This window comes from Macaca mulatta, chromosome 1 (genome assembly GCF_049350105.2).
Source record: "Macaca mulatta isolate MMU2019108-1 chromosome 1, T2T-MMU8v2.0, whole genome shotgun sequence".
Lineage (NCBI taxonomy): Eukaryota > Metazoa > Chordata > Mammalia > Primates > Cercopithecidae > Macaca > Macaca mulatta.
This window is the reverse complement of record NC_133406.1, coordinates 187,556,238-187,569,673: the sequence shown is the minus strand read 5'-3', so window position 1 is coordinate 187,569,673 and position 13,436 is coordinate 187,556,238. Positions and strand designations below refer to the sequence as shown.

At 39.7% G+C, this 13,436-nt stretch overlaps 1 protein-coding gene across 17 annotated transcripts in view; it reads left to right on the top strand.

Annotated features, from left to right (window-relative positions):
• SCP2 (sterol carrier protein 2) overlaps nucleotides 1–13,436 on the top strand; it is a 123,524-nt gene extending 110,088 nt beyond the window's left edge. For 13 of the 17 annotated variants that reach the window (XM_077956659.1, XM_077956621.1, XM_077956653.1 and 10 more), the window contains 3 exons: nucleotides 745–874; nucleotides 9,701–9,780; nucleotides 12,418–13,436. In XM_077956659.1, the coding sequence (XP_077812785.1) occupies nucleotides 745–874; nucleotides 9,701–9,780; nucleotides 12,418–12,513 (306 nt within the window). In that variant the 3' untranslated portion in view covers nucleotides 12,514–13,436. The remainder of the gene's footprint in view (nucleotides 1–744; nucleotides 875–9,700; nucleotides 9,781–12,417) is intronic. The other 4 variants (XM_077956664.1, XM_077956641.1, XM_077956642.1 and 1 more) reach the window with 1 other exon arrangement.

The following is a 13,436-nucleotide window of genomic DNA, read 5'->3' as shown; positions in this document are numbered from 1 at the left end:
GTTTATATAGATACCATTTATATGCTTATATATATGTCATTTATATGTATGTGTATACACACACAGAGAGAGAAGGGAAGGTGGGGATCTTTACATTTAGAAATGCCAGAGTGAATCTTTCCCAAATTATTGGAACATATGAGGGCTATTTTGGCAGAAAATGCTGCCCTGTCCCTCCTTCCCTTTTAGATACCAGTTGTATCTAAAAAGGCCTTTTTGGTTTTTTTTTGAGACAAGGTTTTGCTTTGTTGCCCAGGCTGGAGTGCAGTGACATGATCATAGCTCACCATAACCTCAAACTCCTGGGCTCAAGTGATACTCCCATTTCAGCCTCCTGAGTAAGTGGGACCACAGGCATGCACCACTATGCTTAGTTAATTTTTTTATTTTTAGTGGAGACCAGATCTCACTATGCTGCCCAGGCTGGCCTTCAATTCTTGGGCTCAAGTGATCCCCCTACCTCTGCCTCCCAAAGTGCTGGGATTACAGGAATGATCACCATGGCTGGTTTTACAGCTAGCCTTACATATATTCCACATTTATTTTTAATAAAAGACTTGGCAGATGTGGGAGTTGTTGCCTGCTTGCCTTTCAGACTTTTCTGGGTAAAAGATCATAAAGGACCTTGGGGACTGCTCCCTGGCCCAGATACTCATATCATGTATCTATTTAAACATGAATTTGCTTGAGGAGAAAGCCAGAGAAATGGACTTAATGTAACCCCAGTGTTATTTTTCTTTCCAGGAAGGGGAACAGTTTGTGAAGAAAATTGGTGGTATTTTTGCCTTCAAGGTGAAAGATGGCCCTGGGGGTAAAGAGGCCACCTGGGTGGTGGATGTGAAGAATGGCAAAGGATCAGTACTTCCTAACTCAGGTTAGTTTGGGAATGACTTCATTTCTAGGAGCACTGACAAGTTTACAAAGGCTGTCAGCTGGGAAAATGGGGGTCTGCTCTACTGTTCCCCTAAAGGACTGGCTTTTAATGTTAAAGAACCAGTGAATTCCAGGGAACAGGAAGAGGTCAAAGCCACCTCCTCCCAAGGATTTGCAGGCTCCATCACAGAGTTGCCAATCTTAGGCTTTGGAATTAGGCAAACTTGGGTTGGAGTCCCGTCCATGCCATTCACATATTCTGACCTTGAACAAGTTATTTAACTTTTCTGAGACTCGGTTTTCTCTTCTGTAAATGGGCTTAATAAATGGCCCCTTTTCATAGGATTGGTATGAAGATTAAGAGGATTCTCTCTTAATTAACCTGTAAAGCACATGGTCCAATGCATGGCTAGTGGCCTTGGAAGACCTGTCTATAGTCACTATCGCCAGTTATCCTCATCCAAATCTTTCTTGAACTCGCTCTAGTCAGCTTTTGTCCTCATCGCTATCCCCGGACTGTTCCTGTCAAGGTCACCAGTGACTACCACATTGCTAAATTCAGTGGTTAATTCCCCGCCCTCATAATATTACACTTATACATTTTCCTTGCCTACTGGCTGTTCCTCCTTGGCCTCTCTTGATGGTTTCTTTTTGTCTTCAAATTTCTAAGCATTAGAGTGTTCCAAGGCTCAGTTCTATTTGCCTTAATTCCTTGGGGATCTTATCTAGTCCCATGCTTTAAAACAGTTTCTACACTAATGACTGTCTTTAGCGTGGACCCAGCCACTGAACTACAAGGTGTATATCCAACTGCTTAACTGACAAGTTTACTTGGACACCTAATAGGTATCGCAGAGCTAACATGTGAAACCGAACTCCTGATCTTTCTTCTTCTCCCCTGTAAGTGTGTACTCCTCTTGCTGTTATCCCATTCTTGGTAAATTGCTCCTGTGTCCTACTGGTTCCTTGGTCTAAAAACCTTGAAGTCATCTCTGGCCACTTTTTTTCTCTTACACTCCACAGTTTAACACATCGGCACATCTTGTCCTCCTCTGTAGCCACCACCACCCTGGTCTAAGCCAGCATCATTGTTTTATCTGGTCTCCCTACTTCTATTCTTGCCCACCACTCTGCACACCTGCCAGAGTGATCATTTAAAAACTTGCCGAATTGTTACCTTCCTCTGCCCAAAAGCATCCAATAGCTTTGTCTCACTGCAGGTAAAAGCAAAGTTCTTAAAATTGTACTGTATGATCTGGCTCCAGTTTTCACTGTCTTACTATGTATGTCCTTGCTCACTTGGCTCCAGTAACACTGACTTTTTTGCTGTTGCATGAATGTGGGATTCTCTTGGTTGGGGACTTTTCTACTCTCTGTTCCCTGTCCAGAATTACCTTCTCCCAGGTATCCTTGTGGCCTATTCCCTCCTTTCCTTTGGATCTTTGCTCAAATTTCACCTTCTCAGTGAGCCCCTCCCTAACCACCCTTTTTAAAATCTTACCCCCACAGTGAAACCCCATCTCTACTAAAAATACAAAAAAATTAGCTGGGTGTAGTGGCGAGTGCCTGTAGTTCCAGCTACTCAGGAGGCTGAGGCAGGAGAATGGCGTGAACCTGGGAGGCGGAGCTTGCAGTGAGCCAAGATCACGCAACTGCACTCCAGCCTGGGCAACAGAGCAAGACTACATCTAAAAAAAAAAAAATATATATATATATATATACCCCCATTACCATTCCCTATTGCCCTTTTCTGCCTTATTTTTCTCCATAGCACTTATTACTATCTGATATACCATGTAATATTTTACTTACTTTCTTTTTGTCCATCTCTCTCACTTGAATTGTAAGTTCCTTGAAGACAGAGCTTTTTGTCTGAGGTATACTCTGCATTCCCAGTGCTTAGAATGTACCTGACACATGGTAGGCCTTCAAAAATGAATAATTTAAAAATGGACAACAGAATGAATGAATGGTTCCGAGTAAGCATTCAGTAAGTGGTAGCTGTACTGTACTGTTATGCTTTTCTTGTTGGAGAGAGCCTAGGGTAATTTAGAAACACTATGGATTGGGACCAGCTTTTTGGAGGGCTTAAAATGCCATGATAGGGGCTGGGCAAGGTGGCTCACACCTGTAATCCCAGCACTTTGGGAGGCCGAGGTGGGCGGATCACAAGGTCAGGAGTTCGAGACCAGCCTGGCCAACATGGTGAAACCCCATCTGTACTAAAAATACAAAAAATTAGCTGGGCGTAGTGGTGCATGCCAGTAATCCCAGCTACTTGGGAGGCTGAGGCAAGAGAATTGCTTGAACCCAGGAGGCGGAAGTTGCAGTGAGCCGAGATGGCACCACTGCACTCCAGCCTGGGCAACAGAGCAAGACTCTGTCTTGAGAAAAAAAAAAAAAAATGCCATGATAGGAACTTTGAAAGTCATTTGGTATATAACCAGTATACCAAAGCTTTTTAATATGCATTAGAGCTTCCTAAATAGAAAAGTGAAGTCAGAGCTGTGTTTTAGAGGATGAAACTGGTACATTAGACCTGATGAATTGAAAGGGGTGAGATCAGAAGCAGAGAGAGCCATCAGGAGGATAGATGTTGCCACTGTCTAAGTGAGCGGAGAGGATGGCCGGCCTTTGTGCAGGCAGTGGGAAAAGTGAATGTTGGGAGAGTAGATGCCAGAGATACTAGAGGTGAAGGTAATGGGACCTGGGAATTGTATGGAAGAAGCATGTCTGTCAAAAATGGTGAAATTTTATTACTGACACATTTTTGAGGGAGGTCCTTTTGGAAAGGACGACATCAGGAGCACAGGTGGAAGCAAGGTTACCTCTAGTGAAAAGGGATGGATGGAAACTTCTTTCTCTGAAAGGGCAGGTAAATATTCAGTGGCATTTTGAGAGGAGAGGAGGTCGGCAAGCTCCTGGAATAGAGTATAGAGCTTGGAGTGTGGAGAAAAAGTGAAGAGTACTGTTAATGTGCATGGTTGAATAAGGGATTGATGAGAGATGAATGAAAGAAAAATTGAGCAGTAGTTAGGGCATCTGTCTAGTGTGGGCAGCATGACTTTGTTGTGGAAGGTTCCTGAATTATACAGAGTCCCTTTTTTTCCTTCCAAAATGAATGGGCAAAAAAAATGATCATAACTGCATTCTATGAGCCGCCACTCTAAGGTGGTGTACAAAGAAAAGCTAAAGGCTTTATCTGGATTCCAGCTTTTAGAAATAGAAAGAACTTCAGGAATTATATTCGTGATCTTTTTTTTTTAATGACTGAAGGTTAATGTTACTTTTGTATTTAGATATGCCCATACTGATATTAAGGTTGTTTTTAAAAAATTTCTCCTTCTCCTCCTATTTTGTTGTTGTTGATTGATAGGGTTGGTTTGTTATCAAAGATCATATGCTGATGGAAAGCTGTTGAATGATTTTGGAAAAGCTGTGTTCCCTCCAGATAGGTTCTTGCCATGTTCTTCCCACATTAGGTGCTGTACCCCAGACCCCAAGGGATCTTACCCTGGGGCAGGATAATTTCTGCTGAAACTGACACTTGTTGGCAGCCAAGAGTGGTGCTGAAATACAGACTTACCAAGAAAAGCCATCACTGGAAATTGCCAGCTCCTTTTACATCAACCAACAAATGGCTATTTGTTAGAGATTAGCTACATTAAAGCATTAATAACCTGTCCTAGTTTGAACCGGCATCTTAAGGAGAATTGCTAGTTCATTTGGCATATACATAATGTTAGGGGGTTTGTTTATTTTTAACAAAGTAAGATTTACTTAAATGTATTTTGTAAGAGCTTGGTAATGATTATTGAGATGAATATATTATGGATTTTTAGATTTTGTGCATTTTCCATCATCTGTTTTTGCTGCCTGGGTACCTTTTAGTATCTCCTCCACGAGTTCTGCCTTTGCCTCATCTCCTTTGAAACGACTCATATAGCATATATCCAGGAAGCCAGCTTTGATTAATCTAACATAAGATATTATTCCTTCATTCTTTTATTCTGCCCCTTCAGCACCTTGAGTTCTCAACTTTCTCCCTTTATGGGCAGCATGATACAGAAAGCTTCAGGGTCTCCTAACCCCAAGGTACACTAGAAAGAGCATAGCCTTTTAGAAACACCCAAAACTGGGTTCAGATCTAGGCTCTGTCACTTAGAGGGTATATACCTTCCCTGAGTCTAGTGGTCTTATCTAGAATATGATGAGAATAGTTTGTATCCGTAGAACTGTTGTGGGGATTAAATGAGATAAGGAAGATAGAGCACCTAGTAAGTGCTCAGTAAATCATTGTTTCCTCCCCAACCACATGTTAAACATTAATTGTGCTTAGACATACAGGTTTGTCTAAGGCTCCCAAAAGGACTTTGAAAACTTGGAAACCATCTGGGATTCATCAAATGCTGATAAATCAGTGAAGGCACAGTTAAAACTGAGCTGTTGAATGTTTACATACTTCCTACAACAAAAGGAAGCAATAGAGCACAGGAATAGGGAGTATGAGCTTTGGCAACAGGAATCTGCATTCAGATGTAGCTCAGCTACTTACTAGCTATGTGGTCTTGGGCAAGTTATTTGGTCCCTCTGACCCTTATAGGATTGTTATAAAGATCAGATGAGACCAGGTATGTTGAAGTGTTCAGCATCGTGAGAGCTCAATAAATGCTGATATTACAGCAGTAGCAGTAGCAGATTTTACTTCCTGAAGCCCCCTTTCAATGACCAAGAGTCCTTTCTTGGACTGTTAGGACCAGGTCCAATGATCTCAGTTTGTTTTTTACCTCGTGCTCTTTGATGTTATATATCTGCAAGAGAACTGGATTTTCTAGGCTGTAAATTTGTTTATTTTTTAAGGATTTAGACCTTTTTTCCAGTTTTAAGAGAAAATTTTGTTAGCAGCTAAGTTAGGATAACCATTGAATCTCAGTCTTTTTAGGGGCAATTCCTGAGTTGTAAGACATATAATAAAAACTTTTTTTCTATCTTGTTTCAGTTATTTAATAACAGAGGCATACTATGGTTTAACAGTTTATTCTATTTCTTTTTTTTTTTTTGAGATGGAGTCTCACTCTTGTTACCCAGGTTGGAGTGCAATGCTGTGATCTCAGCTCACTGCAACCTCCGCTCCTGGGTTCAAGAGATTCTCCTGCCTCAGCCTCCCAAGTAGCTGGGATTACAGGCACCCGCCACCATGCTCGGCTAATTTGTGTATTTTTAGTAGAGGTAGAGTTTCACCATGTTGGCCAGGCTAGTCTTGAACTCCTGACCTCAGATGATCTGCCCACCTCAGCCTCTCAAAATGCTGGGATTACAGGTGTGAGCCACTGTGCCCGGCTTCTATTCCATCTCTTTTATTAAGGTACAGGTTATCTGATTAGCTATTATGCCATAATTTGATCATCTTTTGAAATTCACATAATCTATTAATTTATTCAACAAATGTTTATTGATTTCCTATGTGTCAAGTACTCTTCAAGGGCCTGTGGATATAGCAGTGATCAACACTGACAAGGGCTCTGCCCCTTGAAGTTTTCATTCTGTTGGACAAATACAGACAGAAAACATATACACATATAAGTAGAGTAGTTTCAGATCAGTGCCCTGTGAATAAAATGTGACTTCATTTCAGGGAGAGGCCAGGTTTAATTTGAGCTAATTCTTAATGAGAGGAGGAGCCTACTGTTAGAATCCTATTGTTATATTAATTGATTGCCTAAAACGTTGACTGCTGAAAATGTTGATTTCTTGGTGAATTTTTCCTTTTGCACTTGAAACCTCTCATTTGGACAAGGTAGACACGGCTGATTTAACAATGAGGTATTAGTCTTTGTTGTCCAGTCTTTTTTCCACTATTTCACTTTGATAATAAAATTAATATTTTAAAAGCTTTGTATTATTAAAATTGCATACACTTGATGTAAAAAAAATTAGAAAAGATAGACAAATAAAATGAAGAACTACCCTGCCAAAATTCCACTGTCCAGGTTAGGAGTTGGCAAATTATGCCCTGCAGACCTAGCCTACCACCTGTTTTTACGTTTTGTGTTTTGTAAAATTTTTATTGAAGTCTAGCCTGTAGTAAGGGCATAATTCCAGAGTGTACCACATGATGAATGTTGACAAATGAATACACCTCCAAGATTAAGACACAGAATGTTGCCAGCACTCCAGAAGCCTCCCTCCTGCCCGCCTGCTCTCACTATTCACTCCCAAAACGAACCATTATTTCGAATCCTATCACCATAGCTTGATTTTATTTATAGACCAATAACATTTACTCTTTTTTAGGTCTGGCTTTTTTTATTCAACAGCATAAGATTCATTCATATGGTTGCATGTGGCAATAGTTTGTGTTTACTATGCAAATACCCCAGAATTCATTCCTAGTGCATTTGATGTATCTTTGCATTGTTTCAAGTTGGGGGCCTGATGAATAATGTTGTTATGAATATTCTTATAGATGTCTTCTAGTGGACATTTCCGTTGTACTTATTTCCACTGGACATGTACCCAGGGCTAGGTGATAAAGTACAGGATAGCCAAACAGGATTTTCGTGTGGATGTACTATTTTACGTTTCCTACCACCTTATATGAGAGTTTTAGTTCCTCTGCATTTTTGACGGTACTTGGTACTTGCCAGGTTTTTTTAAAATCAGGCTAATTGATGTACAATTAACAGTAAACAATAAAATCAACCCTTTTCAGATGTATAATTCTGTGAATTTAGACAAATGCATACAGTTGTGTAACTATCACCAGAAATCAAGATATAGACAGACTGTTTCCATTACCCCCAAAAGTGTCCTCATGTCCCTCTATAGTCAGCCCCCTCAGGCCCTTTCAGCCACTAGTTTGATTTCTCTCCCTGTAGTTTTGCTTTCCCTAGGAAGTCATACCCATGAAATCATATAGTATGTAGCTTTTTGAGCCTCCTTCTTTCACTGAAATTTATTCATGTTGTTGCATGGATCATCAAGTGTTTTGTTCTTTTTTGCTGCTGAATGGTTACCCGTTCACCAGTTGATGCACATTTGGGTTTTTTCCAGCTTTTGGCAGTTATGAATAAAGCCACTATAAGCATTCACATGCAGGTTTTTGTGTGGACATAAGTTTTCATTTTTCTTTGGTGACTACCTAGGAATAGGATTGCTAGTTCATGTAGTATGTGTATGTTTAGCTTTATGTGAAACTTCCAGACTGTTTTCCGAAAATGGCTGTATCATTTTACAGTCTTTCTGATATTATGTTGACCTTTCATTTGTTTCACTTCCTCACTAATGCTGGGTATTGCCTTTTTTTTTTCTTTTCTAAATTTCAGCCATTTGTTCTAGTAGGTATGTGGCACTCATCATGATTTTAATGTGAATTTTCTGATGGTTAAGGAAGTGAAGCACTGTTTCATGTGTTTCTTGGCCATTTGGAGATCTTTTATATAATGCCTATATGTGTCATTTGCCCATTTTTATTTTGGATCATCTAACCTTTTCTAGTTGAGCAGTAGGAGAGTAGGAGTTTTTTGTTTTTTTTTTCCCCATAATCCACTGTACCTTCGACAGGAGTTCTTCATATAGTCTGGATACAAGTTCTTTGTCAGAGATATATGAGTTGCAAGTATCTTCTCCTTCCTCTGACTGCCACCTGTTTAAAATAATTTTATTGGAACACAGCCAACATTTGTTTATATATTATCTATGGCTGCTTTTGCACTAAAGGGCAGAATTGAGTAGTTGTGATAGAGACCTGCTGACCTGCAAAGCCTAAAATATTTAGTGTTTGATCCATTACAGAAAGTTTGTTAACCCTCGATCTAGATAACCGTATTCATTTTCTATTACGGTATAACAGATTGCCACAAACTTAGTAGCTTAAAATAATGCACACATGTATTAGCCCACAGTTACCTTGGATAAGTAGGCTGAGGACAGCTTGGCTGGGTCCTCTGCATAGAGTCACACAAGGCTACAGTCAAGGTGTTGGCCAAGGCTGGGCTCTCATCTGGAGGCTTCACTGGGGAAGGATCCATGTCCAAGTTCATTCAGGTTGTTGGCAGAATTCATTTCCCTGTGGCCTTGGGAATGATAGCTTTCCTCTTTTACTGGCTATAGGCCAGAGCTGGTCCTCAGCTCCTAATGGCCAGTTCCCTGCCACATAGCCCTCTCCATAGGAAGTCCATAACATAGCAGTGAAGTCATTCAGAGTCAGCAGGAGAGCAAGAACAAATCTGCTAGCAAGGTGGAATCATTTAATGTAACAAAATCACAAGAGTGACATCTCATTATCTTTGCCATATTCTGTTAACTAGAAGCAAGTCACAGGTTCTGCTCACACTGGAAGGAAGGGGATGTACATCAGGAGGGTCACCTTAGAGTCTGTCACAGTTACTATTAGTAATATATTGGTGTCTTCAGTTTACAGATGTTTTTCTATATTTATATAGTTGAATTCTGTTTTTAAGCAAAAATGGCATCATACAGTTTATTTTGTAACTGGCATATATAATAATATCACGAATAATGTAACATGAACATTTTTTTATGTCAGTAAATCCAGATCCATGTCATTTCTTATTGTGGTTTATATCATACCTGACTATTTGAATATACCATAATTTATTTAATCAATTCCATCTTGTTAAATATCAGGATTGCTCGTGGTTTGTGTCACATTTTACCAGCCTGCCATAGAAGTATATGTGAGTGCCCATTTCCCCATACTGCCTCAGTGCTGGTTGTAATTCTGTTGCAGTCAGTGGCTTTTGACAAAAATGTATATGTGAAACTGAACACCTCCTTTTCTCCTTCTCCTGTGTATCTGTTTTAGATAAGAAGGCTGACTGCACAATCACAATGGCTGACTCAGACTTCCTGGCTTTAATGACTGGTAAAATGAATCCTCAGTCGGTAAGTATGATGGAGCTTATATCCTGCTAGTAGGTAGGTTTTCAGCCCTTTCTACTCCATCTCCTGACTCAGACTCTAAAGTGCAAAGTGGTCAGACACACAAAACTCGGCAGCGTTCCCCAAACAAGTGACAGATGTCTGTGGAGCAAGCTATGTGCCAGACACTGTCTTGTGTGCTGGAAGTGCCCAGAAGAATAAGAAATAGTTCCCACGCTCAGGGCATCCACAGATCTGGAAAAGAGTCAGTGCAGCCAGAGATCCAAGGTGCCACACCTGACTTGTGGTCAGGGGAGGATGAAGGCAGGAGCAGCCATACCTCTCTGGGCCATCAGGGAGAGCCCCACAGAGGAAGCAGCTCTTAAGTTTAGTGCCCAGGTGGAAAGTAGGAGTGTTCCAGCAGGAGGGAGTGGTGGCATGAACAAAGGCATGACCTTTTACATTCTATTTATTTGCCCATGTTCTTCTTTTTGCCTGACCTGTTCTTACCTGACAAATGATTTGTCTTTCAAAGTTAGCTCAGATGTTATCTCCAAGGACCTCTTTCCAAGTTGCTGCGGAGCTGTAACCAGTCCCTCTCCTGAGCCACGTACTGGACTGCCAGCTTAGTGCCTGTTGTGTTGTGTTAGTCATAATATGCCTCTCTCTCTTCCCTGTTAGACTGTGAGTGTCTCAAAGCATCAAAGCACATCTTATTTGTCTTTATGTTTCCAGAATTTAGCACAGTCTCTGACATTTTTAGGTATTCTGTAAACACCTGTTGGACTAAATTGCATTTGTCTAGAATGTGTTTATGCCTTGTATAGATTTTCCTAGTCCCCAGATTGTCAAGGGTCCTCTTAGATTCTTCAGCTGCAGTGTTGAATGGACTTGATACAGTGAGCTTTCTGTCAACTTGATATACTGAGCTTTCCATTAAAAAAGAAACTAAGATGTTTCTTTCCAATGTAACTTAATTTTTTTGTTGTCTCAGTCTGGTTTGTTTTAGGTCTTATTCCTGTGGTTCTCTGGTAATTTGCAAGATTGGATAAAACAACTAAATCTCACTCCCACTTGCTTTTTTAAAATGCTTTTTCTAAGTAACCAAACACATTTTAGTTGATGCCATGGCAAGTGAGATTTGTATCTGTGATGTTTCCGCTGAATACACACCATTGGCACTGACATTTCCACTGAGCTCGCTCCAGAAATCTAGACAGAACAGAGGCCACCAGTATAGGAGCTGGCTGTCATCCTGCTTCCCACCCACTGCACATGCCATGCACAGCTCTGGCAGGCTGTTCAGACTTCACACATCAGCTGCCTTCATTCTCTCAATTTATCTTTGTACTGCCCATTTTGGGGGCAAGGTGTCAGCTTATTTTCCTTCAGCACCTGTTAACACCCAAAGGAATTAAAGATAAAAATAGCAGACCTTTCTATTAATGTGCTAATGGACTTCCCTTATGCTCAGAGGATTTCCAGAGGATTTGACTGGAAATCGTTAAATGCAGTGGAAATTCTAATTTCAGTGTTTGACTCCAGCAGCAAGCATACATGAAGAACACCTAGGGGCCAGACTGAAATCATCTTTATGTATGGACTCTCTAAAGGGTGAAGATTCATGTTTTCTCCATTGTTAGTAAATAAAAAGTGATTTTCTTTGTTAACTTACAAAGGGGAAAGGTGGTGAGTTTCTCCTGTACTACTGGTCTGTATTTTTTAATGATGTTTGTTCAATATATTGTATTCTGAGTCACCTGACCTTTAAGCCATCAGACAGAAGGCTTTGTGCCATATTTAGTTTGTCCAGACAGAGGAGGGGGAAAAAAAAGAATTAGTCACCCCTACCAGGAGGTACAGAAAAAACAGAGCTCCTTACATTCCCATGGATGATATAGAAGAGCTCCTAGCTTCTTAATGTACTGTTAAAAACCTAAGACTACCAGAAACGTTTTTTAAAATCTAGCCCTTCCTTGTTTTAAACATTCAGTTAAAAGACTGAGATCATGGCAGGGAAATTATGCTGTGTTCCCAATTTTGCTATTTCTCTTAAGTTTTCCTGGGATTTTGTTACATGGTAAATTTAGCAAACATCATGTGATCTAATCCCAGGCAGTTGTTAAATGGAACAAATTGTGGCTCTGCACTTCAGATTGGTTTGATTCTTCTTATTGAGCCAAAGAGTAACACAAGCACCCCATTCTCAGCAGGCTCTGTGTCCTCTGTAGGGATAAGTCCTTTATCATTGGTGGCATTTCATCCACATGCACGTTAGATTGAACCCCAAGAGTTTCTGTGTTTTTTGTGTATGCTTTTTCTCTCAGCAGCCTGCTAAAAATTTCAGTTAGTATTTCCCACCTACGGGAATGTTTTAAAACAGAATCAGTCTAGTAACCCATTTTGAGGAGGACAGGTAAAAACAGGCTCAATTTCTATGAGAAATTTGGGAAGGCTGCTCCTTTCTGCTGCTCTGCGAAAAGTGTGGCCTTTTCAAATTCTTTTGAAGAATCTGGTTCCAAATCTATTGTAGAAAGCCAAGTTTCATATTTTAGAGAAAGTCATGTGACCTGGATAAATAAATGATCTCAGGGCTAGATAGTATAGAAACATCAGCAATCTTAAAAACACCGAGTAATGAGTTTTCTTTCTTCTTTACAGGCCTTCTTTCAAGGGAAATTGAAAATCACTGGCAACATGGGTCTGGCTATGAAGTTACAGAATCTTCAGCTTCAGCCAGGCAACGCTAAGCTCTAAAGAACTCCCTTTGGCTACTTTGAAAATCAAGATGAGATATATAGATATATATCCATACATTTCATTGTCAGAATTTAGACTGAAACTACACATTGGCAAATAGTGTGGGATAGATTTGTTTTTAAATGGGTGTGACCAATCCTGTTTTTCCTGTGCTCTGGGTGAATAGAGCCTGATGGTAGACTACTGCTTTGCGGAATTGCATACAACTGTGCATTACAAAGTTAATATGGTAATTATGGTCTGGGGTAAAATTGAGTTTCAGAATAAAATTAGGAACAGTAAAATCCAAAGAACTATGTAAACAAAAAAGCTTTTGTTTTGCTTACAAAGTATATTTAAGGATTATTCTGCTGAAGATTCAATTTAAGAGTTTTCCTTGGGAGAACTAAGTAAGAAACACAATGCCAACAGCTGGCCAGTAATTAGTGTTGTGCACTTAATGTCCTTAATCAATTTCTCAATAGTTCTTGAAATTAGTGAGATTAAGAAAAAAGTCTAAACATTTTGCATGTCATGCTATCAGAAACAGTATTTTCTTCCCAAATCAAAAAAAAGAAATATGATCAGAGCTTGCACACAGGCTTGTTTTTAAAACAAAAATATTTTTAAAACGGGTTTCCTTCTTGAAAAATCAGTGTATTAGTCATAAAACACTATCATTAAGAATAATTGAACAATAAAGTTTGCTTTGAGATGCACAGTTTTCAAATTATAATCTCACTTCAAATATATAAAGTCCTCGGTCCTTTGTTACAATTTCCTTTTTCATGTAAGTTTAATTATCTGCATTTATCTTTTTTCCTAGTTTTTCTAATACTAATGTTATTTCTTACAATTCAGTGAGATATGGGATAAAATAATGCTTTGAGAAGAATGTTTAATAGAAAATTAAAATAGCTTTTTCTGGCCTCTCTTATTTA